The 27081-nt window shown below is 54.1% G+C and overlaps 7 protein-coding genes across 7 annotated transcripts; 3 read left to right on the top strand and 4 right to left on the bottom strand.

Annotated features, from left to right (window-relative positions):
- Positions 1–741: 741 nt before the first annotated feature.
- On the top strand, positions 742–2570 carry NECHADRAFT_81761 (uncharacterized protein; the record flags this gene model as incomplete). Its single annotated transcript, XM_003045176.1, has 6 exons — positions 742–756; positions 824–973; positions 1045–1380; positions 1430–1591; positions 1641–2492; positions 2550–2570. 6 exons carry the CDS (start codon positions 742–744, stop codon positions 2568–2570), a joined length of 1536 nt encoding a protein of 511 aa, XP_003045222.1.
- A 383-nt stretch (positions 2571–2953) lies between these two features.
- Positions 2954–5350, bottom strand: NECHADRAFT_70302 (uncharacterized protein). The gene is made up of 5 exons (XM_003044767.1): positions 4847–5350; positions 4683–4793; positions 4242–4631; positions 3928–4185; positions 2954–3874 (listed from the first exon to the last, which is right to left on the bottom strand). Exons 1-5 carry the CDS (start codon positions 5312–5314, stop codon positions 3125–3127), a joined length of 1977 nt encoding a protein of 658 aa, XP_003044813.1. The 5' UTR covers positions 5315–5350; the 3' UTR covers positions 2954–3124.
- A 672-nt stretch (positions 5351–6022) lies between these two features.
- Positions 6023–7971, top strand: NECHADRAFT_70299 (uncharacterized protein). Its single transcript, XM_003045175.1, has 4 exons — positions 6023–6145; positions 6214–6272; positions 6330–7421; positions 7474–7971. The coding sequence occupies exons 1-4, from the start codon at positions 6088–6090 to the stop codon at positions 7564–7566; spliced, it is 1302 nt and encodes a 433-aa protein (XP_003045221.1). The 5' UTR covers positions 6023–6087; the 3' UTR covers positions 7567–7971.
- Positions 7972–8967: 996 nt separating this feature from the next.
- Positions 8968–9756, top strand: NECHADRAFT_94477 (uncharacterized protein; the record flags this gene model as incomplete). The annotated part of the gene is made up of 1 exon (XM_003045174.1): positions 8968–9756. One exon carries the CDS (start codon positions 8968–8970, stop codon positions 9754–9756), a length of 789 nt encoding a protein of 262 aa, XP_003045220.1.
- An 809-nt stretch (positions 9757–10565) lies between these two features.
- Positions 10566–11674, bottom strand: NECHADRAFT_44134 (uncharacterized protein; the record flags this gene model as incomplete). The annotated part of the gene is made up of 3 exons (XM_003044766.1): positions 10566–10943; positions 11138–11413; positions 11501–11674. The coding sequence occupies 3 exons, from the start codon at positions 11672–11674 to the stop codon at positions 10566–10568; spliced, it is 828 nt and encodes a 275-aa protein (XP_003044812.1).
- Positions 11675–13935: 2261 nt separating this feature from the next.
- NECHADRAFT_94475 (uncharacterized protein) lies at positions 13936–17692 on the bottom strand (the record flags this gene model as incomplete). The annotated part of the gene is made up of 6 exons (XM_003044765.1): positions 13936–13998; positions 14053–15759; positions 15812–15885; positions 15937–16375; positions 16409–17190; positions 17665–17692. The coding sequence occupies 6 exons, from the start codon at positions 17690–17692 to the stop codon at positions 13936–13938; spliced, it is 3093 nt and encodes a 1030-aa protein (XP_003044811.1).
- A 3178-nt stretch (positions 17693–20870) lies between these two features.
- On the bottom strand, positions 20871–25224 carry NECHADRAFT_62039 (uncharacterized protein; the record flags this gene model as incomplete). The annotated part of the gene is made up of 3 exons (XM_003044764.2): positions 25018–25224; positions 24750–24956; positions 20871–24027 (listed from the first exon to the last, which is right to left on the bottom strand). The coding sequence occupies exon 3, from the start codon at positions 23982–23984 to the stop codon at positions 20871–20873; it is 3114 nt and encodes a 1037-aa protein (XP_003044810.1). The 5' UTR covers positions 23985–24027; positions 24750–24956; positions 25018–25224.
- Positions 25225–27081: the final 1857 nt, after the last annotated feature.

The following is a 27081-nucleotide window of genomic DNA, read 5'->3' as shown; positions in this document are numbered from 1 at the left end:
ACCGCAGAGGCCGGATATAAGCGCTTGGCAACCAACAACCAACCACCAACAATCTCATCTACACAACAACCGGCCAAGCCAACAGGCACAGGCACAGGCACAGGTTAAAAAAAGACTGCCAGATTACCTAGCAATCAATAACCCGTGTCTACCTACTCTAATCTAATCTCGCACCGATCATCACAAGACAGCCGAAGCCCAATCTCGTCCCCGAGCTTAGCTTGACTCGACTCTTGTCCTGCTAGGGGCAACGCCACTGATCCGGGTGCCAAGCCTTCGAGACATTGGCAACGAACCAATTGCTTGCTTCAGGCCAAAGTCACCAACCGTTTCGCTCCATCGGCACGGACAACACCGCTCCTTGCCCCCCTGTTCCCTTGTGCTGGTGCCGTTAGACCTAACCTTTCGCACCCTCACACACCCCCGTGGCCTTGGCCGTGGCCCCCCCGTACCGTGCCTAGCGTGCCTGCCCCGCTGGGACACCACAGGCCACAGGCGTACCTGCCCACTGCTGCCCGCCCGCCATCCGAATAATAAGTCGGGGCAGCCCTCATTCATCGGACTGTTTAAGCGCCCTACCCAAGCCCCCCATCTTGCTCCCTTCCATCACCATTCCTCTTTTTCTACCACCGAGATCCCCTTTCGGAGCTTCCTCGAATACACGGCACCTTTTTACTACTTACCTTTATACAGCTCTGGGATCTTATCTGCTGTGGCACATCTTGCCCTGCAGCGACAACCATGTCGTTGAAACAGGTACGCTTCTTCTCTTAGACCGCGGATAGCCTCAAGGTCAGCCCACTGACTTTACTGCTCGCAACAGGAAATTGAAACCTGGGTTGCGGCCCTAGCCCGCTACGACAACAATGAGTTCGAAGACGCCATCAACGAGTTCTCCAAGATTGGAGACACGAGCAAGATTCTCTTCAACATGGGAGTGATCCACGCCACCCTCGGCGAGCACGAGAAGGCTGTAAGTGCAGATCAACCTCATGATGAGTTCACAACGCAAAGTTCCTCCCATTCTAACCACTGCGCACACAGGTTGAGAGCTACCAGCGAGCAATCCGACTAGACCAATACCTCGCCGTCGCCTACTTCCAACAAGGCGTTTCCAATTTCCTCCTCGGCGACTTCGAAGAGGCTCTTGCGAACTTCAACGATACCCTCCTCTACCTCCGCGGCAATGCCATGATCGACTACGCCCAGCTTGGTCTCCTCTTCAAGCTCTACTCCTGCGAAGTCCTCTTCAACCGTGGCCTGTGCTACATCTACCTGCAGCAAACGGAAGCTGGTATGCAGGATCTCTCATACGCTGTCAAGGAGAAGGTTGTGGAGGACCACAATGTGATCGATGAGGCTATTCGCGAACAAGCAGAGGTTTGTGGATTCTACACGGAACTATTGGGCTATTGACTGATCAATTTAGGGCTACACTGTCTTCTCCATTCCCGTAGGAGTTGTGTACAGACCCAATGAAGCCAAGGTGCGAAACCTCAAGACCAAGGACTACCTCGGCAAGGCTAGACTCGTTGCCGCCTCGGATCGTTCTAACGCTTTTACCGGCTTTGCCGGCTCTGAGATCAAGAACGTAAGTCACCCTACAACTCCATGCAAGCTCATCATGCTCACAACTACAGGCTGGCAAGTTCGAAGTCAAGGACGACAGACCCGCCGACAACATCTCTTTCGCCGCCACAAACCTCGTCAAGCCTGGCCTTCAATCAAGAAGGCAACAATCTGAACCACCGGCCAACCGAAATGTATTTCCGCCAACACCCCCGCCCGAGAACGAGCGCCCATCGCGTGGTGCCTCCGTGCGCGGCCAGAAGCCTCAGTTGGCTAAACTCAACATCCAACAGGCCGAGCCGAACCGCCGCTACGAGAAGGCTGCTTCGCCCCCTGACGGCCGTTCACGACCGACACCCACGAGGTCTGCCTCGATCAACTCTGTCAGGCCCATGCAGAGGGATCCTCAGCCCCTGCAAATGAGACCTAGGCAAATCCCTGAACAGGAAAGCTTCCCTGGCGAAGTCTACGACATGTATCAGGGACCAGGTGGTTCGCGCAACTCAAGGGGATCAGCTGGTAGCAGACGACAGAGGCAACGGCGATACTCAGAGGAGGATGACGGCTCAGACTACGATGGGTCGATCAACGAAGGTGACTTTGAGATGGTGGGTGGTGGTCCCCGCCGTGGACCCGGGTCTGTAGCTGGCCGCCGCCGACCGGAGATGACCAAGATCCGAGTCAAGGTCCATGCCGACGAAGTCAAGCTCATCATGCTCTCCCCCAACGCCGAGTTCTCAACCCTTGTTGACAAGGTCCGAGACAAGTTCGGCCTTCGGCGTCGGTTCAAGATCAAGGTCAAGGATGAGGATGCGCCCAACGGTGACATGATCACCATGGGTGACCAGGACGACCTTGAGATGGTGATTGACGCTGTCAGGGATGAGGCGAAGAAGCAACGAACAGAGACTGGAAAGATGGAGGTATGTGAAGACTATCCCTGGATACCTACTTGAGCAGATGGCTAACTCTTGACGCAGATTTGGATCTTTGAGACTTAGACATATACCCCAACAGCGCGCATCTGCATTTTGGACATTGCCCATTCATCCCACAAACTCATGATTTGTGGGTGGACTACATCTATCCTCAACGGGACGGATCTCTTGTCTTTTCTTTTCTATTTCTTCTGACAATCTTGTCACTATTTTAATCTTGTATTTATGTTGGAGGCATGTCATGAGCTATCGGAGCATACCTAGGATTTCATTGTTAGAGAGGAATCGGAGTATAGGGGTCATGGGATGACTATCTAATGGTTGATTTTTGGGGGAGCTGACCAAAGAACAGGAAGGAAAAAGCCCAGTGTGTTGGGATTCCATTGTCTCGACTATCAATCATGACGTTATGACGTTTTCTTGTTCAATTCTTTGTTCCAAGAGAATGAATATTTTCATATTTTCATATTTCCCTCGACTTGTGTCTATTCAAAACTTGATGACTTTTTGAGTGGTATAGTACATGCGTGATGCTACAGTATGATACAAGACAATCGTGATAACGTTGAGTGTGAGGCTCCGAGATATCTGCATGCGTACGAATTGTAGAGCTGTGTCTAGGCGGCAGGTGTTAGACTGGCAGATTGGTTCAACCATGTCTGACGGAGGTCGTCCCCGCCCTGGTCCAGCTCATCAAGTAGCTTGCGCACAACGGCGGTACGGGAACGCCACTCCTCCTGGCCCAACACGTTGAAGAGTACGCGAGACGTCTTGCCGACGGCGTGCGGGCTGCCTATCGCGATGAGACGCAGGACGGCATGCAGATCGGGCGCCTGATCTGAGGGTACACGCTCCAGGAGATGATCGAGAACCAGTTCCCATGCGTCAAGTGATCCATTGACGGTGTCGTTGACGAGGTGAAGCAAGTCATGGCGGATAGGGTCAGAGGCCAGAGCAGCGCGGTAGACGGCCGGGGGAGGACGCCAGAAGAAATAGGGAAGTTGGCGAGCTATCTCGGCGGCACTACCATAGCGGGCGGTCTCATGAGAAAGAACCTCAAAGGCGTACGGCTGCTGGGAATCTTCGGAGAGCATGACCGGAACGGGGGATAAGGGGGCTGGCCAGATAAGGGAGGTGCCGCGGGGTTGGATAGGCTTGTATCCAACGGGGTCAGACATAGATGAGGCAGTGAGTGCGAGGACTTCGTCGACGAGAGGTTTGAGTAGGTTCTCCCGAATAAGGGCTTGCTCACGCGGTGTCTGCTCTGATAAGGGAGTCTTGAAGAGGAGGTTGCGGTACTCGTGCTGGAAGAAGTCGAGCTTCTGGGGGTTGAGTTTGATGCCACCACGGGTGAACTTGAATGTCAGCTGCGACAAGCGTTAGTGGGTAGTACAGATAACAAAGGTTGACTTGAACCTACAGCTTCGGCGACGTCGTCGAGGGTTCGCGGCGTTGAAGCTCCCCTCTTGAACGAGGCGCCCAGGTTGGCGAGCCAGGCCTGGAGAGCCATGGGAAAGATCTTTTGGTCCATGTACGTCGAGAGGTTGACGCTGTCGTTTCTCTTGCTGAGTTTAGAGCCATCATTGCTAATAAGGAGGCCTAGATGAGCAAAGGTGGGAGGCTTCCACCCAAATGCCTCGTAGAGAGCCAGATGCTTTGGTGTAGAAATGAGCCATTCCTGGAGTGTGTAAGTTATGAAATGCTTTTCTCCTTGTGGTAAAAATGAACACTCACCTCGCCACGGATAACATGGGTGATCTTCATGAGATGGTCATCCACCACATTTGCAAGATGATACGTAGGATACCCATCAGTCTTCATGAGTACAAAATCCTCCTCAGGCTCCTTCTTCTGGAAAGGCCCGTAGATGGCGTCCTTGAACCCGGGAGTGCCGAAACGGCCAGAGTCGAGACGAACAACGTGAGCCTCGCCGGCTGCGGCCCGGGCATCCGACTCAGCCCGGGGAACGGAGCGGCATGTCCCCGGGTAGGCGGTGGACTTGCCGGCGTCGTGGAGGGCGCGCTTCTGCGCTTCCAGGACTTCAGAGTTGCAGAAACAGCGGTAGGCGGAACCGTTGTCCACTAGTGTCTTGACATGCTCTTTGTAGATGTCAAGGCGCTCTGACTAGGGTGGTGTGTTAGTATCTGCAATACTGTAGGAGAGGGGATTAGTTACCTGACGATACGGAGCATAGGGACCGCCCTTGTCGGGGCCTTCAGTCCAGGAGAGGCCTGCCCATTCGAGATCTTTAAAGACACGCTCCTCAGCGTCGGGCACTAGACGGTTCTTGACTTTGAATCAGCAACAGTGTAGGAGAGATGAATGGGTAGGGTTCTCACCTGATCGGTATCCTCAATCCGTATGATGAACTCACCCCCCTTTGTCGCCTTGGCCACCAGATTGTTGAACAGAGCTGTTCTTAGAGATCCTAGATGCAGGTATCCAGTAGGCGAGGGCGCAAAACGAGTTCGAATTGGCTTGTCTGCAGATTGTCCGAGGATGTATCTTTGCTCGGTCTGAGTGCCGTCACTCTTAGCCTGATCACCTCGGCCACGCTTCTTCAAAGCAGCCAGCCTCGATACCCTTTCATTGGATTTTGCTTCTCTACCGGATTTTGCAAGTTTCTCGTCAGGATGTGGTTGAGTCGTTGAATCTTCTGGTTTCACTTTTTCAACAGGGTCTCTAGGATCATGTTGTCTGATGAGCGAAGTCGTAAAAGCCCGACGAACTGGCAACGGCCGGCGAAGCCATTGAACATGCGAGATGCATCTTGATAGCCGTGCTGAACGGCCTGCAGAAGGTATCATGATGTCAAGGGCGAGGCGCTCATGACAACCTTTAACTTAGCCGGGGTGAGGTCAAGTAAACGGAGCGACTTTCCTCATGAGTTCGGGAAGTTGGGGCGGTGCATTGAAGAGGTGGTGCGCCACAAGTGGCATGAATCGCGTGGATAAGGAAGGGGGCGATAAGAACTTGTACTTTTGTTATCGAGAATGTGAAGACATTGTGTTGATATTGCAATATTGCGTTTCTATTTAAAGAGACACGAGTCTGTTTGTTACATGATGCTAATAAATACTAGAAGAATATTCATATTTGTTTGTAGCAGTTCTCAACCCCTATTCTTGCTTGAGGGCCAAGTCTTACTGCCGCAGCCAAGCAAGCAAGCAAGCAAGCAAGCAAGGATGTTGCGATTAGGATTAGGCGTCAAACGACATGACGCATGTGAAGTTTTGGGCTTGTGTAAATAGGCTTTGATGGCAGGTGCCTAGTTAATAAGGGTGCTTTCCTTAGCTTATCCTTGGAGAACAAAGAGAGAGAAAATATTTTATATTTCAAACAATCCTCTTTGTTTTTCCACCTTTTTTATTTTGGCTGTGTCTGTCTGTGCTTTTGCTGTAGTCTACCCCGCGCTGGTTTGAGGTTGCTTGCGCCCGCCAAAAGATTTTCTTTGGACGGACTTGACTGGACCCGATCGACAAAGCGGGCTGCCTACCTTCTGTACCTCTTCCTCTGGGCGACCAATTCTTCATCCTGCATTACTGTTCCTACTCGATCCCCCAGAAAAACAAGCGACGAGATGGATGAGAACCCGTTCAACGCTGCCTCTCAGGGCGCTGAGGAGATTGATCTCTATGGTGCGTATCCCACCTGGTTGGGCAAAAATGTCTGCTTTCCATTCACAGCCTGACTAACTCGACTCTAGAGCTTCTGAGTATCGACAGAACAGCAACACCAGACCAGATCAAGAAGGCTTACCGCAAGGTACGTGGTCGCCAATCTACTGTCTCAAACACTCACCAACAATAATCACAATAATAGGCCGCCCTCAAGTATCACCCAGACAAGGTTCCCGAAGAGCAGCGAGAAGAGTCCGAAGCCAAGTTCAAGGAAGTCACCCAGGCCTACGAGATTCTCAGCGATGAGCAGAAGCGCGAGCTCTACGACGTCCACGGCATGGCCGCCTTCGACAAGTCCCGCGGCGGCCCCGGTGGCCCCGAGGTCGACCTCAACGACATCCTCTCCCAGATGTTCGGCTTCGGCATGGGTCCCGGAGGCCCTGGCGGTCCCGGTGGTCCTGGCGGCCCCCGCCGCCCGAGACGAGGTCCCGACGAGGACCAGGAGTACAAGGTGACGCTGGAGGAGCTCTACCGCGGCAAGACTGTCAAGTTTGCCGCCAACAAGCAGGTTCTCTGCGGTCAGTGCAAGGGCTCTGGCGGCAAGGAGAAGGCCAAGTCTTCGGCTTGTGAGCGCTGCAAGGGTAACGGCATCGTCGAGGCCTTCCGCCAGATCGGCCCCGGCATGATGCGACGAGAGACTGTGCTGTGCGACCACTGCCAGGGCGCCGGCCAGGTCTTCAAGGAGAAGGACCGCTGCAAGAAGTGCAAGGGCAAGCGGACAACCCAGGAGAAGAAGGTCCTCGAGATCTACATCCCTCGAGGTTCCATGCAGGGCGAGCGCATCGTCCTTGAAGGTGAAGCCGACCAGTACCCGGACCAGACCCCTGGAGATATTGTCTTCACTCTGGTCGAGGAACCTCATGACATCTTTAACCGTATCGGCCACGATCTGTCGGCCGAGTTGACTGTGACGCTGGGCGAGGCTCTATCGGGCTTCTCGCGGACAGTGCTCAAGCACCTCGACGGCCGAGGGATCCGCATCGAGAGACCACGAGGCAAGATCCTGCGACCCGGTGACATCCTCAAGGTGCCCGGCGAGGGTATGCCCATGAAGCGAGGCGATGCCAAGGGTGACCTCTACCTGATTGTCAAGGTCGAGTTCCCCGAGGATGGTTGGCTGAAGGACGACTCGGCGTATGATGCCCTGCAGAAGATGCTCCCTGCTGCCCCCAAGGACATTGAAGCCGAAGAGGTTGATGACGTTGAGTACGAGGACGACGCCGACATCGAAAAGGTGAGTTTGAGTACCCCAGACACGAAGTGAATTGGTAACTAACAAGAAACAGATGGGCGAGAGCGCTGGTGAACGGTTCGGCGACCAGTGGGAGGATGACGACGATGACATGGGCGATGGCCAAGCGCAGTGCCAGACGCAGTAAGCATATAATCATGTGCATGAAGCGAGCATAGAGCAGCGCAGGCCTAGAGACGACGCGAGTATCTGTCTTGGGTTAATGAAGTGACGACGATTTCAAGATCAGGGGGCAGTCAGCTCAAGCCAAGGCGGCCAGAAGGAGCTGACAGAGCCCAAAAGATACCAGGAATCTTTTTCAAAAAGGGGACAAACAGAGAGATGATGGTCAATGTTTTTGTTACGGATGAGGATCATCCATGGATTGCATCACCACTCTTGGATTCGGAAGAAGGGACTGGGTTTCACTCCGGAAGATGAGTGAAGGGTTCCCTTGCATGGGAAAAAAAGACAAAATAGATGCCCGTGCATATAGGAAAACATGTGCATTAGAACTTGACGTAGACTGTTGATGATTTGAACAGTTCGAGGCAAAAGATTGTCGTTGGTGAAGACAGGGAGAAGAGTTCACGTGATGTCTATCCCTTTAACACTAGAGGACCTCTATGGGCAGTTTGACTTCCATGAACGATCATTAAAAGACTAGGAAACAACCGAGATTGCGTTTCGAGGACCTCTACGGTTTCAGATTTGTAGTCAAAGTTGGCAACATGGGGCGAGGTACTTGGATGTTAAAGGTGAAGATCACTTACACTGAGAGGACGAACAGGAGGGGACGATTTACACGTCGATCGACCTGCAAATCGACACACAAATTTGAAGATCTATTTCCCATCTAGCATTTTGGGATTCTCAAGCTTCTATCATCCCTGCAGTCGAGGTTGAGACTCTTGGGGGCAGCTTATCGAGCAGGTCTCAGCCTCATTTGATGCACAACAACTCGCCAACGATACAGGCTTGATCAGGGTAGAGATTTCCATTCTTCTACTTGGCTCCATGCTCACCTATCAAGCATGATATCTTCCCTCTTGCTAAGAGGTCTGATGTTCCCTCGACGGGCATTATAGATCATAGTGAGTCAATGAAGCCGTGGAACGGCTAGCCCAACTAAACAAGAGTCCAGATAGTCCAAAGTATTTCAGATTTATATATACGTGTGTGTGTGTGTGTGTGTGTGTAGTTGCCCGGGTTCACCTTGGATGAAGTGTATATATCTCTACTCTGGAAGAAGTTGGCATGTCGTATAAGCTTCCGGAGAGCATAATCACCCAGCACTAACTCTGGGTACCTAGACAGAGCGTTATCTAGGAGTCTATTCACGACTATTAAAGAATATGCTCTTATTCATTCATTTTTTGTAAACACAAGTTGTAAGCCAACCTCACGTGGACAACGTATACCAACTTCGGAGCCAAACGTCGACCCCCCCACCCTTCGCCAACTGACGCAATCACGAGCTCCCCTCCAACCTCCAACCTCAACCACAAACCTACAACTCGACAGCCTTCCCTCTCACCAACCGCCCACCATGTCCCGCAAAGGCGTCGGCCTCGCCGCCTTTGACCGCTCCCGCCTAACATCCGCACACTACGCATCCCACGGCTCCTCCCTCCGCGCCAGCAACGCGCAAGCCCTCGAGACCCAGCTCGCCGTCTTCCGCTCCCTCCTCCAACAATTCGCAAACACGCACGCCCGCGATATCCGTTCCGACCCAGCCTTTCGCGCCCAGTTCGCTCGCATGTGCGCCGCCATCGGTGTCGATCCCCTCGCGAGCAGCAACAACAACACAGAAGGAGGAGGGGGCTCGTCTTCTATTTGGGCGCAGTTGCTTGGCAAGACGGTTAATGATTTCTACTTTGAGCTTGCTGTGAGGATTGTAGAGGTTTGCGGTGCTACAAGGGGTGAGAATGGTGGGCTTATTGGGCTTGCCGAGTTGAGGGAGCGTGTTGCTGCTGGTCGCATGGATGGTGCAGACCCCATAGCCGATGACGACGTTCGCCGCGCTGTGCAGACCCTCGCGCCCCTCGGTGGTTCCTACGCAGTTGTTAAAGTCGGTCGCAAAGAGTATATTCGGAGTGTGCCCCGCGAGCTCAACGACGATCAGGTCGCTGTCGTCGAGGCAGTTCAGGTCTTGGGCTATGTGAGCGTGGGCATGCTGAGCGATAACCTGGGCTGGGACCGCGCACGAGCAAAGACCGTTATCGATGATCTTGTTGCTGGAGGGATGCTGTGGGTGGACAAGCAGACAAAGGGCGAGTGGGAGTACTGGAGTCCAGGCTTCATGGCCGACGCAGGTGGTGCCGAGGAGGGAGGATGAGACTGCCGTGAAGCATCACATCCATCATACCCAAGTTCTCGGGTCAAGACCACTTCTCGAGCCAAATACATGGGAGAAACAACTCGCCAAGCTCAGCATCGCTTCAACGAGCTAAAGGCTATTGCGCCGGTCCTGGCCAGCCCAGTCTCAACCCTCGGTTCAACATCTCACTCGATCACCGACAGCATTCTCCCCTGGGCAACATCTGGGAGCTACACCTCAACACCGGACTGATTCACCACCACTACCTGAAGAAATAGAGGGAACCCTAGATGGTGGAAACCCGTTTCAAGCCATGAGCTATGGCTGCTACAGGAGAGCAATCACCACCGAGATCGGCCTCGTAGAATGACCACGTCATTGCACACCTAGATAGAACAGACGCTCTTAAAAGGCAGTACTGCCGGACGACATCTAAAGAAAAAAAAAAGAGGATAAATACTAGTTCGTTTCATTAACCAGCAGCCCGCACATACAAACATACACACACAGCAACTTTCTCAACTCTTCTGCCCACATCTTTCCTCCTCCAGATATCCTCTTGTAGATACATGTTAAATAGCATGAGTGTAGGACGAGAACTGGTCCTAATTCCCCCCGTGTCTCGGGTATATACTTGTCGAGCGACCTATCCGAGCCTGAGACTGTCGTCCTTTGCCCCTAATCGCCAAAAAGCCTTCGTCTGCTCTCGCTCACCTCGCCTCGTCCCCTTCATTTCCTCCTCTTTCAGACTCGACATCTGGGCAGCTGTGTTTCGTGATCATCTTCTTGGCTTCGTTTGGCTCGGATTGGCATTCGCATTTGGTCGCTTAGTAGGGGGGGTTGGGGCCGCCCATAGGGGGAGGGTAGTCGTCCCGGGGAGGGGGCATGCCGGCGGTAGACCGGCGGTCGTCGGGTCGGCGATCATCACCAAAGTGCTTCTTGCGGAGGGCTGCGAGACGCTTCTTCTTGGTGACGGTGTTGATGTAGGTACCAATGATGAAGGAGACGATGTTGAAGAAGGGGATCCAGAGCTGGTCGGGAAGGAACTTCTGCGCAAAGGCAAGGCAGATGGGAGAGGTGATCCACGAAACGCGCATCACCTTCCAGAAGCCGACCTTGACGGTGGCGCGAACCTGGTGGTAGGTACGGGCACCGGCGATGAGGGCCATGGCGACCAGGTAAACGCTGTTCTGGATAGGGGCAATCTGTCATGGTTGTTAGTTACTAATATCTCGCGATTCATACCCGAGATGCGCTTGAATTCCCATCCATTTGCGATATCCTGGCTCTTGTTGAATTGGTTTCGCCTTTCAGACACAATCGCGTTCCTTGTTGTGCCTCCCCCTTAAATCCACCTCCTGCGCAACATCTCGGCTAGACAAAGGAGTCGGCCACTTACAATCAGATTGCTGACCAGAATCTGCAGAATCTTGGCGCGCAGGCTGGTGCGACCCTTGAAGGTCTTCTGGAGCGCCCAGATAAGGAAGTGTCCAAGGGGCGCGCTGACGAGGGCGCCATACGCGGCCATCTTGGGAACACGGGCGGTAAAGTAGTTGCCATGCTTGTTGCGGTCCTTGGCGAGCCACGAGGCAATGAGCTCCTGGGCACTGGCGAGGGTGCCTGCGGTGAGCATCTTGGTGCGCAGAGGGTTCGCCTCAAGCTCCTTGATGTAGGCCTGCTGTCACTGTCAGTCAGGGTTCGGGACGCGGCTTGCGCAAGCGTCTGGGCCAGCATTCGGCCGTGGAACCATGGTTCAACATACCGCCAGGTAGCCCTTGGTGCCAGCATTCTCCATACCACCGGTCAGAGCTGTTCCGATAACAGCAGAGACGGGGTGGTGGCCCTTGGTGCCGGGGATCTTTCCGGCCTCAGCCTGGTCGAGCATCTCGCCGACCCTCTCGTGGGCGCCGGACACCTTTTCCGACACCTTCTGCATGGTTTCACTTTTGAACTCGACCATGGTTGCGGTTTCTCAATGCGTCGTCGGTGATGCTGAGTGGGGTGATAAATAGGAAGCGCGTCTCGGGAGGGAGGTAGGATCGGGATCGAACTAGCGATAACGTCTTTGGTGGTCTCGGTTCAGGTTCCTCCAGTTTGAATGATGCTATACTCGAGTCGACTTGTTTCTTTGCGCGCGGCGTCTCGTCTTGGTCGGCGTCGGTGTCGTTGTCGTCCTCGTCAGATATAGTCGTCGGAGTCAACGCGGCGGCGGCGTCGTCATCAACAGGAACGGGAGAGGGAAAACACGCGCGGGAGAGACGTGACCTAGCTCGTTAGTATCGTTGGTTCGACACGGAGGGCGACCACAGTGGGGTGCGAGGGTTGATGGTCGATGTTGATGGCAAGGACAGAGGGAGTAGAGGTTCTCAACACCATCAGGACACGGACGACGAGCCCCAACAAGACCGTCGAGAGGGCACTGAGAGGTGAGATGGGGGTGGGTCAGAGCCAATTGAGGCTCTCCAAGGTGATGGGCCAATGGGTTTGTTTACCCTTTGACGGGATAACGCCAGAGGGATCAGGAAGGGGAGAAAGAGGTCGATGATGAATGATGATGATGATGTTGTTTACTTGGGGCCAAGGGACGGGGCGAGGACCGCCTGTCCAGGGTAAGCCATGGACAAGCAGTCGACATAAAAAAAAATGCATCATGTACTTACAGGCGCCGTGATGATGATGAAGATGGCAAGATGGGGGAGGTGAGGAGTGGAGTTGGCGACGACGAGGTCGTGTAGGTAGTTGGAGCTGGCTGGTGTTGATTTGGATTGCCTGGGTCTGGGCTGGGTCTGGGGGGCGTGGACGTGGACGTGGGCGACTCACGGGCGGCGGCGGGCGAGAAGAAGCGAGCGGAAGGAGATGAGATGAGGGAAAGAGCAGAACAGACAGGAGCTCAGCTCACTCCTTCTCTGGGGAGCTGGCTGCAGCACGGAGAGTACAGGGGTCAAACCTCTGGAAATGGGAAAGCAAGGTGGCTGGGGGACACGAGGTAGCGATGATGTACTTCTTTAGCGCAATCCCCCACCGAGTGTACCTGGTCGCTACAACCCATGGCGCGCCAGACAAGACCCGGACAGGACCTCGGCCCGCCTGGCTACGTCCAATCACGAGCCCGAGACGAGCGAGGTTTGGCGTGTTTGCCCCTGGATGGCCCCAGCTTCAGCTCAGCTCAGCCCAGCCCAGCCAATTCTCCCCCCGGCCCAGGGCTCCATCCACAGGCCGTCGAGGTACGCAGGTCATAACATTCAAATCAACAAGTACCGCGGTCTACCTACCTACTCCCTCGAATTCAGGGCCAATCAGTCGTCCTGCAGAGATGCGTTGGACGTGCTGGAGCCAGCTTCATCTCTGCAGCTCGCTTCGGCACCCTCGTGACGGACGGAAGCTTCTTTCTTGACAATCAGCAGCCACAACTTTGAGGCCATCATCCCCTCCCTCCTCTACCGTCCTCCCCCCAAATCTCCATCGGTTCATCCCTCGGCACCTACTAACCTAATATTTCATACATCTCCTCTCCTCTCCTCTCTTTTATTTACCGACACCTCTTCCCGCACCGCGCTACTCCCCTTCTCCAGACCCGAAACTACCGAGGTGTCCGTCCTCCTCCTAGTTTGATTCTCTGCTTACATGACCTACCATGTTCGGAAAATTGTCCCGAGACGCCAGGCCGGCCATCAAGACGGGAGAGAGTAGCCATTGAAGAAAAAAGCGAGTGGCTGGTTAAGACGTCAAGGATCTCTTCCACTTTCACGTGAACTCGTCCCTTGTGATTGGGCCTTTGCCCTCTCTCGGTTCCTGACGCATCAACAATACGACATTCATGCACCACAATACCACTGCGACATCACCATCAGCTTCTCAGAAATTCAATCAGTCGGTCAGTCAATCAGTCAGTCAAACACACCGCAGAGGCGAGGTCCGAGGATTCAATTCGTCGCAATCCTCCCTCGCGTCTGGGCCATTCATTTCCTAAAGACGCCTACCGCCGCCTATAACCTAACACAAGAGGGTGCCTTGATGGGCATGTCCAGAACCCGAAGCCCTACTTCCCAAGATGATCAAATCGTGAAGTGAACCAAGAAAAAAAAAATGAAAAAAGAAACAGATGACGCTCTCATATCGAGCCATAGCATAGACTCCTGGTCATTCCATTGAAGCTCGAGCTTCCGATTTCGCTCCCTCTCGTGTTTTGCTGCCTGCCTATAGCGTGCCTCGGAGTCGTTGCTTTCTTGCCAACCAGTCTCCAAGCATATTGTCGAGTTGCTATACAGTTGTTAGTATTCGAATGTGGCAACGTCGCCTCCTGAAGATACTCACAGTCGTAATCTCTGCCAACTTGGCGTTCTGCTCCCTAAACAGCCCGCTCACCACTGGATGATCCTTGCCCGCTGGTTCGACGTCCGTCTTGTCGTACACAACCATGAGGAGGTCCCGAACATGCTCGCCGTCATCAAAGAATGCCCGTAGCTTCTCGTCGTCCCAGCCAGCCTCCTTGCTCCTCGTAGAGCTGCTGTCCTTGGGAGTGTCGGCTCCATGCATGAGCTCTGGCGACGGCACTTCGGATGACGACCGGCCTTCCTGAGACGAGGTGTCGATCTCCAGTGCCGGGGGACGCGTCACGTTGACAGGCGACACATGCACCGGTGATTCTGACAGACGATCCTGCTGCTGCTCCTTGCTTGTGGCTGCTGCCGCCGCCGAGTTCTGGCCTGGTGCAGCCTCAAAGCTATCGGGGAATGCCCCTGGGAGTTGTGGCCGTAGACCAGCCCCTTCAGCCTTCTGCTCCTTAGCTGGCTCTTGCGTCGGCTGTGCTTCGGGCTCCGAGGCATAATCATCTTCTGAGCTTTCCAGCTCATCCAGATCCGTCAACGGCCGGGGCTTGACTGTCCTGGCCGTTCTGGGCTGTGTTCCTGTGCTGGCACTACGGCCAAGGGCCTTGGCCAACGCCTTGGTATCGTCGTGCTGTGCGGCGGCGGATGCTGACCGTGTCCTGGTCACATCACCGCCAACATGAGTATTGGACGGCAGTTCCTGTGTCTCTTGCGTCTCGGGGTCCACGAGCCGCATCGAGGCCGGTGGTACGTTAGACACGTCGTTGGTCCGGGACTCAGCCAAGTAAGCGGCAAGCTCCCTTGTTGAGGACTGCTCCTGTGATCCAACAGAGTTCTTGCGTGACAGCGAGGGCTCTGTACGCGGCATCTGCTTCTGGAGCTTGCTTGGGTTTCGTTGAACTGGCGACGACACCTCCTCGATCGACTCGCTGTCCCGGGTATCCGACACAGTGTCCATCGACCTCTTGCCAAACGACTCGTCGTCATCATCGATCGACTTCTTCTTGTCTTTCCTAGAGAAGAAGCTTCGAATGGCACTGGGCTTCTTCTCCTTCTCTTTCCGGGCCTTGTCCTGGATCTTCTTCTTTTCCTTGTCCGACATGAGCTCCTTATCCATTTTATCCAGGCTTGTCCTTGCTTTGATATCCTTGGTGATGGAGTCTTGAGATGGCCGGGGCTGGTTGTCGTCCCGCAAAAGGTTTGGTGTCAGCGTGATCTTCTTGGTCTCCACAGTCTCGTCTCTGTAGAACGAGTCTGTGTTTCTCACAGTGCCGTTTCGTGATTTGCTCGGGCCCTCCAGCTTGCTGTCCAGGAGTATCTCTTCGCTACTCCTCGTCTCATCCTCCTCTTCGACCGTCTCGACCTTTGTAGGCTCAATAACCAATTTGACGTTGGAGCGAGGCTTGAGTGGTTCCACCTTGGCACTCTCCTCTGATGAGTCGTCGTCTTCCACAACTGATATTGTCGATGTCTGCTGGGTATCCTTCTTCTGTTCTTGTTGCTGGGTGGATTTAGTTGTTGATTGACCAAATAGGTCATCCAGATCTTCTTCGTCGGTTGAGTAGTCGTCAAAGTCCGAGTAGTCGACATAAGTCGGCGGAGCAAAAGTTACCGTTTTCCGTCTTAGCCGTATAGACGGCTTGAATGTCGGTTGCTTCTTGTCTGTTTGATCTCCTAGCATCGTAGCAGAAAGCTGCAAGCAATATCAGTTTCAGGGCCCTTTTCAAAGGTAGAGAAGCACATACATCGACGTTCCTGTGTTTGTTCAAACGGGCTAATCGTTCTGTTGGCGTCTCGATGTGTTCCGCAGGCAAATATCCTGTGGGGGTTGGTCAGCCTCCAGCCCAGCCCATCTCAGCACAAGACCTACCAATACTGCTGTCCTTGACAACTCTTACCAGCCACCAGTAGCTGTTGCTGTCATCTAGCAGAACCATGGTATCACCCTTGGTGGCATTCGCCTGGCCTTCGACCGTGGCAACGAACGTGTGGAGTGCATAAACGAACTCGAAATCGATGTCCTCTGTTTCTTGTAAGCATTCTGTCGCCCAACCAGAATCAACATAGCTCGGATCGCTGGGAAGGGAGAGGGAAGAGTCATCGTCTTCGTATGATTCTTCGTAGGGGACGGTCAGGGCAAGATCGTAGTCGTCGAAATCGTCGTCGTGCTCGTTTTCCTGCTGGTGAGTTTCTTCGTCGCTCGTGTCCGAAAGATTCAAGACTGACTTGCAGTCATAGAATATGTCCTGCTCCCTGTTTACCGATACAGTGACTCGCCTCCTTATGCTTGATCCTTCAGAAGAAGGGTGCTAGCCTTCGTGAATGTCGGATTTTGCTCTCACCACCTCTTTCTGAACCTTCATCCCATGCCTTTCTTCCTCATCTTCGGGTGTTTGGTGAAACTCGGCTGTGGTGGAATCGAAGCTCGCATCGGTTTCGGGATCGGAGTCGGTTTCGTCGGCGTCGTTGTTGCGGTCGGTATACTCACCCCGAAGACGATGATTCTGGATTGTTGCGGGTAGTGCTCGCGGCAGCTGGGCAAGCTTGCCGGGGCTGGGTGTATAGCTGAGAGGCTCAGGGTATGGCGAACAGACCCTGGTGACACTTGAACCAGAGGGAGTGGGAGAACTACTCCGTAGCGATCCGGGTAGAGAAGAAATTCGACGCGGCCATGCCCGAGGGGCAATGACGGGGCTGTACCCACCATCTTCAATCGAGGGAGAACTCGAGATCTTGTCCATCATGTCATCGTCGAGGTCGTCAGCGTCGCCGTCGAGGTCACCCTCGTCCGAGGACGAGATGCCTCCGTTCTGCGCAATGGCCAGCGCATCCTCCTGCACCATCTTTCCGTTGATATCGTCGTTGTCGTCAGCAGCGCCTCGGAGGCGGGAGTTGGAGTTTGAGCTGGATCCCGTGGGACCGGCGACAAGGTCGTCGGCGAACCGGTGAATATCGTCAATGCCGTTGCCGTTTTCCCACGAGACGCGCGGGGAACGGCGCTCTTCGTCGGCGGTGTCGCTGATAACTTCACGAATGGTCTCTGCCTGGTGGGGCGAGAGGGAGTTGGGGGAGGAGACGGTGCGAGCGGTCTTGGAATGGTCCTGAGCGGATGGAGCGTGGTGGTCTTGGAGATCGATGGTATCTACAGGGGCGCAAAGCGGTCGCAAACGTTAGTTAACCCTGTCAAAGAGCGTTTTGCGGATGAAGCGTGGAAATGCAAAAAGAACAAAAAACAAGGTCAAAGCCGGGAGGTTGGAATGGAGGTATCGTGACATGCATCGGCCCCCCGAGCGAGAGGAAGCCCAGGGAGCTTGGACGGCAGTCGGTGGGCAGGGGTTGGCGAGGGTAAGATGAAACGTAGGCAAGAGAAGCGTAATCAAAGAAGGATACCTAAGATAGGGATGCTTTGGACAGTCGAGATTCGGGGGGTGTAGAACTGGGGACCGAGTGTAGATGTAAAGGGGAGAGGGAAAGCTGTAACAGGGACGGAATCAGGATGAGGAGTAGTGAGGCGCTGCGAAAACACCAGCGCATCTCTCATCCGCACCTCAGGGACAGAAGCAGGACAGAACAGAAAAAGACACGAATAGGGACATACCGGCTCGGACAATGGTTGGTCGTGTCATGGTGACGGGCGATCAGGACGGGCGTGGTCGTCAAAGCCACGAACGACCCACGAGGCACAAGGCACACAGCGATGGCTTTTTTGCGAGCCCCTGGTTTGGAGAAGCGCCGCGCCTCTCTTGCCGTCTGTATCTTTTTTTAAATTTTGATCAAGGCCTTGTCCTGGGGGCCGGTTTTTTTTCTTTGCTTTGCTGGTTGCTGGAGGAGGCCCGGACACTGAGCTGAGCCTTGTTCGCACTGTTGGTCGGGTGTCGCCAAGGTTTTGTTTGCTTGTCTTCCTTGCTTCCTTGCTTTTCCGCCTCAGATGTTGGATATCAGCTTGGTCGTCGTAGTAGTCGTACTCGGTGTCTGCCGTTCGCGTTGCGTTGCGCTGCTCGTCGGTGCCCAGTGGCCAGCCACGGGATCGTCCAACATGAAATCTGCCTACGTATTCTGAAAAGAGGCGCGGAACGTGTTTGGGAGGACCGACGGCTCGAAGAAAAACTGGAGAGGAAGAGAGGGAGTGACGACGATCTTTGCTCCCCGGGTCCGTGTGTCTCGACTTGCACCCCGTGTCCCGTGTGAGGAAGCAGAATGAGTTGGCGTCGGGTGGCCTATGGCCCAAGTTTCGTTTCGTGGCGGGCCCTGGGTTGGGCTGGCGCAGGCGCTGGGTAGAAAGGGATTGATTGATTTGATTCCCTGGAGACTCCACCGTTGGCGCTGGCACACTACTGAGCAAGGGTGGTTCGTTCGTTGATGTTGTGCTGTGCTGTGCAGTGCTGAGCTGAGAAGAGCAAGCTTGCAGAAGGATTAACGGAGAAGCCTCTCTTGTTCGTCTTGTCCTATTTGAGTCGCTTCCTGCGCCTTGCAAATCTCCCCCTCTGTTGTCTCGCTTCGGTCTCTCCGCTCTCTTCAAATCAAGACCAGGTGCAATACCGATGGATGACGGAGTAGCACTACCGGAGCGGGAGGGGAGGGATTGTCGGGCGGCGCCGTTTCAATTGTCAACGTCAAAACGGCTCCCTCCAGACTTTTTTTGATAAGGAAAATTTGAAAAGATTGGAAACGAAAGTGGAGGCCGGGCCGCTAAGTCGGTCAGGCCATTGAATTTGGGCAAGAAAAGAAAGCAGTGCGCGCGCGTAGGTAAAAAGGTGTGATGATGTGAGGGTGAAGAGTTGGTCGAGAAAAAAAAGAAGGAAAAAAAAAGTGACAGACGTCAAACAGCGAATTCCAACAGCAGGGGGCTAGATGGCGTTTTCTACTAGAGCTATATCTGAGTCTGGCTGTTTGTAGTCTCCCTGCAAAACCAATGACAATTAGAGACGGTCAATGCAAGAGAAGAAAAGGTGACAGCGACAATGGAGAGGCAAAGTCCCGTCGATTGAGTTCCATCATGTCGGCTCTACTCTTGCGCATGCTCTGTGTAACGCCATGCATCTGACACTATAGGTACCCATCCCAGCCTCACCCCATTACGCTCTGGATGGATGGGCCATAGTTTCATCTACAAAAAGAAAGCAAAGCAACTTCACCGCTACACACACACAACCTGATATCCCATGGATCGCGCGCGTCGCGTTCCTTCTGGAATCTCGTGTCCCTGCCTGTAGCCCATTAAAACCCCTGAACAGCCTCCAATGCCTAGCGGTTCCAGGAGCTTGTAAACTTTGGCCCTAACGCGTCCGGGGAATCGCCCAGGGCACCCGCGCCTTGACACCCTGGGAAGTGCTGAAACGACTGAAGCAGTGATGGGTCCCTGTCAGGGGAAGTTAAGGTCTCTGTCTGTTTTGATTGGCTATGAATCCATTCTCCCTCGTGGGATGGGAGATTCCGTCTCTGTCTTCCATTGCGCTAACAATTAGGTACGTACCACGTGCCTCACCTTTTCCCAGTGTCGTCGAATTTGATGGATCTGATATCACCATCACCACGTCTCAGCCGCCTTTGAATGTGATATCACAGCCTCTTACGCTATTCATACTTCTTCACTTAACCTCAAGTGAGGAAACAACTCTCTCAATCTCCACACTCGGATATCCCGCACCTCTAGACCAGAAGCCTCCCTCCCACTCGCTCAACACTCCATCACAGCATGCTCCGGCATGCAGCACAATTACTCAACATGCCATTCTCGCAAACCAACGAGACACACACAACCTCGGCAATGCGGGTGCAAAGAGGGGGAAAATATTGTATCCTCATCTCTCAGCCGTGTCAAGCACGTGTGCCAATGTCCGTTCATAGCATGCGAGGATCCTGCATAGCCAGTGTCCCGTATATATACTGCCACGCCGTCTGCATGAAGAATCATGCACCTTGTGAGCCCATGAGGAGACGGCCAGCCATCTACGTCTGCGAGGCCCTTGCCGTCTCGCCTATCTGAGCACGTATTTGGCTCTAGTCCTGTTTAGTTTCCAAGTACCTACATATGTTCTCGCCCACTGGTATGGATGGAAGAAAAGCATCTCCTCCATCGCCTGATAACAACTGGGAGTTACGCAAGGCTTGGCCGGCTCAATAACGACCTCGAACAAGCTCACATGCTAGCGCCAGAGGAACATTACTCTCAGCCAGTCCTATTCCCAGCTGCAAATCTATCCCACACAAGAGGAGAGCGCGCGCTTGGAGCACATCTTTCGAAATACCGCACTTTATCGATTGCCGCGCCTAGCACATACTCCTCCTCTCATCCATCTGCAGGACGTCATTTCTCCGGACAATCCGAACTTCAAACAAAGCCCAATTACGATGCATGTCTCTCCTCAGCGGGCTTTCTACGGCATCAGTCTCATCCAATCCTTTTTGTGGCTCAAAGGTAATTAGACACTCAATGACCACCGTGATATCACGTCACAGCTTGTCTGGCAAAGCGTATTGAACTTCGAAATGATTCATTATTATCGACTACTTGGATGCAGTCTTTTCTGACTTTTCTTTAACCTTCCCAATGGAACCGTTACCCATGTATAGGTCCATGCCAGGACCTCCCAATGCTGCAAACACACCGTAACTATGCTCATCTCTCATCGAGGCACAAAAACAATCATGCTATGCTGTGAAATATAATCAAATAACACGCTCAAACACCGTTTTATTCGTCGCGAGCAGGCAACTTCTAGTTGTCGGCAATCTGGGCCATGCGCTTCGACATGCTGTTATACTAGTTAGCATTTGTTGCATTCAAGAGATAGGCGGTTACACTTACAAGTCGTAGAAGGCAAACTGGCTGGGGCTGCTACCGAACTCGTACACGAAGCGGCTGGCAAGGTAGCTGCCGAAGATGCTGCGGAGGTACGAGTCGGGGATGCGGGCAATCAGGGTGTCAAGGCCAATCTTCTCCTGCAGGAGGTGGGGAAGAGCATCCTTGAGGACAGAGCGGCGGATCTTCTCGTTGTCCCAGAGGTCGGAGTGCTGGAGCTTCTCATCAAGGTCGGTAATGGCAACCGAGAGCTTGTCGGAGAGGACAGATCGGGGAGTACCAGTCTCCTGGTGCTCACGCCAGATGGCCTCGAACTCAAGACGAGCGTTGTCCTGGATCTTGAGCTGAACCTGCTTGACGTAGTCCTTGTAGAACTGAGGAGCCTCGCCGTTGGCGTTGTGGCACATGTTCTCAACGAAGCCCTCGTCGTCAAAGGACAGAGAGGCAAGAACCTCAAGGGAGGACGAGGTCACACCACCCTTGTTGGCAGAGGCATCCTTGTAGAGGACACAGCCAGCAGCCTCAAGACGGAGCTTGGCGTCCTGGGTGATGAAGAGGTTGGCACCCTCAACGAGGTAGGGGATGAGGGACTTGCCGTCCTTGATGAGACGGTTGACGGTGATGAGGTCAATGGAGGCAGGGCGGCCACCGCAAGGGACGAAGATGTCGACAGAGCTGTTCTCGCGGAGGTGGAAGGTGTTGCGGAAAGAGGTACCGTTGTTGACAACCTCGCCGCTGGGCAGGGTCAGGTTGGCATCGTCGCACAGGACGCGGTAACCCTCAGAGGACAGCTTGGAGGCGTCATACTCGATGATCATCTTGCGGTTGTTGGCGAGGCGGAGGAGCTCATCGCGGTCAAGACCCTTGGGGTCAGCGAGGACACCAGAGCCATCGACGATGGCAGTGTAGGTCTCGTTGGCGAGCTTGATCTCGTTGCTGCCCAGGTCACCGTCGGGACCACCAGTCTGCATCTTGCGGATGGTAGAGGGGTCAAGCTCGAGCTTTCGGTAGATACCCTTGACGTACTCGCGGACGGACAGAGTGGTCATACCGTAAGTGTCGTGGGGAATACCACCAAGCTTGGGAGACTTGCCGGTGAAGAAAGACTTCCACCAGGGGGCGTTGCGAGAGCGAGCGTGCTCAGTAGCCCAGTCAACCAGCTCAGCAGTGTTCTCATCGGGACCCAGGAAGAGAATCTCCTCCTTGCCGTAGAGGTCGACAATGGGGTTCTTGATGCCGGGGGTCTCGGCGGGCAGGAGAAGATCAAGGATACTATCGATGTACTTCTCGAAGGCCTCGCGGGCGCGGTCCTGCTGCTTGGGGTCAAGGAGAATGACACCCTTGGAGCCACCCTCAGGGATATCCTTGTTCTTGCGCTGCTGGGTGCTGGCAAGGCCGTAGTTCTCGTCAAAGAGGTTGCGAGCGTTGATGCTGTAGGCCTCCTTGCTGCGAGACTTGACGATTCGGATACCACCACGAGAGATGTCCTTGAATCGAAGGTGGAAGCCTCGGGACTCGGAGCTGATGACGAGGAACATGCCGTAGAGGGGCTTGGGGTACTCAACGTCAGGGAGGAAAGAGGGGTCGAGACGGAAGCTCAGGGCGACCTTGGTAGGGGTGAAGTAGTTGGTCTTGAGGATGGCGGCGTTGAACACGCGGAAGGCAGTGAGGACCATCTCATCGTGCTCGTTGTTAACGTTCTTGGCGATCTTGTCCTTAAGAGCCTCGTCGGAGAGAACCTCGACAGACAGGCTGGAGGAGACAACCTTCACGGGGTCCTCCTGATCCTTAAGAAGGTGGACGTTGGCGAAGGAGGCGTAGAGAGCGCGCACGAGGCCGGGGTAGTTCTGAATAATCTCATAGATGTAGTCAGGGGTGAAGGTCTCGGAACGGAGACGGCGCTTAAGGTTGGAGAGGAGAGCCTGCTGGGTGTTGTTGCTGACATCCAGGAGCTCGGAGAGAGAGGCGTACTCGGGGCCCAGACGGTTAAGGAAGTGCTGGACAAAGACCCAGGCGGAGTGGGCATAGACGGACTCCTGAAGGCTCAGCTGGCCAGAAAGGAAGAGGTTGTGGAACTTGTTGTGGGGGAGGCAGTAGAGGAGAGAGACCTCCTTGGAGATCTGGTCAATCGACTCCTCGTAAGAGGGGAACTGAGCGGTCTGGCCGTTGAGCTGGGGAGTAGGTCGGAGGTAGACGGACATGACGGTGATGCCGTTGGAGAACTGCTCCAGGTACTTTCGCGAGGAGGTGACGCCATAGTAGTGGTAGAGGTCGCTCAGGGCAGAGAAGAGACCATGGGCAGAGCGAGATCGGAAAGCGAGAACCATGCGCTTCTCGTCAGTGTCCTCGATATCAAAGACCTCAATGACGGGACCAGCCCGGCCGACGGCAAGCTCAATGATGTCCTGGTAGATCTGCTTGGTGTTGGCAGTGGCCTTCTGGAGGAAGCCCTGGTCGGCAATCTTCTCAAGGTTGGTCTCCTTGGGGTCGGTCTGGGCAGGGGGGGTCTTGAACTGGCACTGGTAGACGAAGTAGCATCGCAGGGTGGCCTTGGAATCGGGGCTCAGGACGGCGGGAGAGCGGAAGGTCTCAACACGGTACTTGCTGGAACCGACGTGGTCGATGTACTTGGCCTCGAGGCGCTCCTCGTAGCGAGGGCCAGAGACGTTGGTCTTGCCAGCAATGCTGGTGTCGATGTAGATGGCGTGGTCGTTGGCCTCCATGTCGATGCGGATCTCCTCCTGCTTGTCCTCGCGGGCAAAGGCAGCAACCTTGGCAGCGTAGAGGGAGGTGATGTGAGAGCTGATGACAGCAGGGGTCTCGATGTGGAAGTAGACATCGTCGATGCCGAGCTTCTCGTAGAACCACTCAATCTGCTCATCAATCTGAGCCTCGGGGACCAGGCCAGCCTGCTTGATGATGTCCTTGACGGCCTCCTTCTGGGCCTTCTTGCCGGTGAACTCAGGGGCGATGTAGCCAACAGTGGCAGAGCGCAGGACGCGGTGGCCGTTGCCGTTGCCATTTGACAGGGGAACACTGAAGTGAGCGGGCTGGGGAGAAGGGCCACGGCTGGCCTCAGCCTTGAGGTTGGCCACGGGGTCGGATGTGGAAGACATTATTGATGATGATTCCTCGAAAGGATCTGTGTATCCGGGAAATCTATCAGGCGAGGGGTCAGCCATTGAAATTGGTGATTGCAGCATCTTGGCTGTGTTGTGCTGGTGACAGCAAAGTGAAGTCTAAGTGTAAACGATTGGAAGGGGAATGAACGATGACGAGAACAACAACAACAGCAAGCAGCTGTCCGAGTGTCTTTTATAAACATCCCGATCAACAACGGAATTGGAAAAAGGACAACAGTCCTCTTTCCATATCCGCCGACTCTCGGCATCCATGGCATCAGCTCGTGAGTCAATGGCAACCGCGCATCGCTGATACAGGCCCGCTGACGAGGTGACCAGCGGGCGCTGTTTTGCCTCTGTGGCTGCGCCCGTGATCCGGTGCCAGACGATCCAGTGATCGCATAGAACCCCGTGCCGCAAGGCTGGGTGCTAGTTCTCCGGGGAGCCCATGCAAGATGGGCGCCACCGGTTCGGGATCGCAAAAGGCAAAACTCAGCGGGCGGGCCTGCGCCAGTGCCAGCTTCACCAGCTCGGCAGAAGCATGCAGGCGTTATCTCGGGGCTCTGATACGGGAGAGACATGCCCGGTGAGATCGGCTTTCACCGCCGGGCCGGCTCTCGTATCGCCCTCATTGGGCAGTGCAAATCAGGGGAAACACCAATGGATGGGTCCAGGGATTGCGATAAGGATATTTTTGGGGCATTGCTCTGATGACGGGAGGCAGGTATTTTCCAGATAACAGGTTTATCTGCTACTTACCGGTAAGAGTTTTTGTTTTTGGTAGGTCAAGGGGGTAACCGTGGCGATCAAATTCGTCACTTGGTCAAGAAGCGTGTAAGTCGGGAATGCACGTCTTGGAAGATGGCAGGAAGATGTCCAACAACAACGAGACAGCGGGTTCAGCTGTCTGTTTTCGGTTGTTTGATGGTTTGGCGATTCTCAATTGAGAGGGTTGGGGTTATAGTTCTGACACTGGGTTAGCACAGCTGAACCAGTGTTGTGCATGTTTGCTTCGGAGTGCGCGTACTCAGCACAGCCATCCGTCAGCACTGACTGTCGTAAATAGAAACTGATGACGGCCCGAGCAAGAGATAACAGCAGTTTCTCTTGATACGACGAGGGTCGGAAATGAGGTAGGTCTGACAAGTATGTCGAGGGGGGGATGATATATATGCGGGAGAGGTAGATGAGGATGAGGATGAAGGAAGAATCTCAAGAAGAGATGGGGTTCTTTTGAGGGAAAAGAGATCGAGGTCGAGAGACTTATCACACCAACTTCTCGAGTCAGGAACACATTTGGGACTGGCGATGGAAGCTTTAAATACTCTGACCTTGAGTGTCTCTCAACAATGACCAAAGAGTGTACGATGGTACTTCCACTTGGTCCCTGATGGAGACGGAGGTACGTACCTACCTTACCCACGCCTATGCTCCTCCGTGCCTTCCAGGTTGGATCCAATATGTCAACATGGGCCCTCGTTATTGCCTTCTCTTTCTCATGTCACGCCTCAAAAAGGTTGTCACGCTGTCCCTCGAAGTCCTCCCTGCTTCCTTCCCGCTCACCTTTCCCTTTCCCACACCCCCCGGCCCCTGCTTTTGGGTTGGTTTGGCTGGGGGAGTTTGTTCAAGGTGGGCGTGGGCCAGTTGAAGGGTGTGTATTTTTTCAGAGTCTCCCTGTCCTGCCCTCAAGGGTAGGTAGCTTAGGTAGAAAGAAAAAAATAAAATAGGGACCAGGCGGCACTGTTGCGCACCCCGGCCCCGCCACCAGCCGTCCAGGCCCTGTGCAAAGAACATGTTTGCTCGCAACGGGCTACTCCAGCAAGTGAAAAATTGACCCAGCCCAGCAAAAACTGAAAGGAAAAAAAAGAAGAATTCGAAGGAAGACATCACCGGCCCGGTCGCCTCGAGGCCTCCCCATTGGTACCACCCCCCTTCTGCAGCGGAGCAATTGAGTGGCCCAGCTCAGCCCGCCAGAAGAGAAGAGTCGAGAAAGAAACAACGCCCCCGATCGTGATCATGACCTCACGCCGCGCAAAAAAGGTCCATTCAATTACCCAATAGTGCCTCTGCTCTAAACCTCAAGAGGAAGTCCTTTTCTGGATCCTGTGTTGTGCTGGACCGAGCGCCCGGTTCCTGGCCGCTCAGTGTTCCCAGGAACGAAGACTCTCACAAGGTCCCCAGGCTTGCTGAGCTTTGCCCAGAAGTGCCATGCCAGGGAGGCCAGGTGAGTGGGGAAGGCCTTGCCGGCCCCCGGTTATTCGAGGCTCTGCGTTTTGCACGTAGGAGGAGCCTTTCTCCAGGTTCTCGCTTGACATCAGTTGCTGGAATTGGTTGTGAGAGGTTATCATGAGTTGACTCTGCAACGTTGCCAATTAGATTGCCATTCTCTTGTGTCACTTGACAATTGCGCATTCTGGTCTGAGGTCTCGCAATACTGAGAGTTTACAGACGAGAACAAAAAAAAAAGACTCAGATTCCGTAAACGAGGCCGGTCATGGTACGTACCAAACGCCGTTTGACGTCCTTTCACACGCAACTTCAAGTTGGCACGACGAGCCTCCATTCTCAGGACTTGGATAACGTAAGTATACATAACTATCCATGCACTATGCATGGAAACGGCACATTGCACCTTGCCTATTGCATTCACCAGACGGTGTGGACGATGGTGCAATCGCTCACCTCGCCCACCTTTGGCCTAGACGGACCTGGTTGGCCTGCGAGTCATCGTCAATGGCAACTTCGTGACCTGCAGATCCTGCCTTGGTTTCAAGCTTTTTTTCCCTTCTTGTCTCCTTTTGTTGCTTCCATCGTCTCCGTGTTTGTGATCCCGCGATCCCGCTTCCCATGTCTCTCCCCCACTCGCCTCGTTCCTTGGCCGATTGTCGAAAAATCAACGCAGTAGAAACAGTGATGGTTCCATGATGCTACTCATCTTCATGACAAGCAGGTGATAATTCTGAAGGCCCGAAAAAACTTACCACAACTCTCAATTCTGACATGCGAAAACGGCCAAGCCAACAGAGGCGGTGATTCGCACAAAAATGGACCTTATGCGTCTAGTTTCAAGCTGGGGTTGGTTGGCGCGCAC

This window comes from Fusarium vanettenii (assembly GCF_000151355.1).
Source record: "Fusarium vanettenii 77-13-4 chromosome 6 genomic scaffold NECHAsca_20_chr6_4_0, whole genome shotgun sequence".
NCBI lineage: Eukaryota > Fungi > Ascomycota > Sordariomycetes > Hypocreales > Nectriaceae > Fusarium > Fusarium vanettenii.
This window is presented reverse-complemented; position numbering and strand designations above follow the sequence as displayed.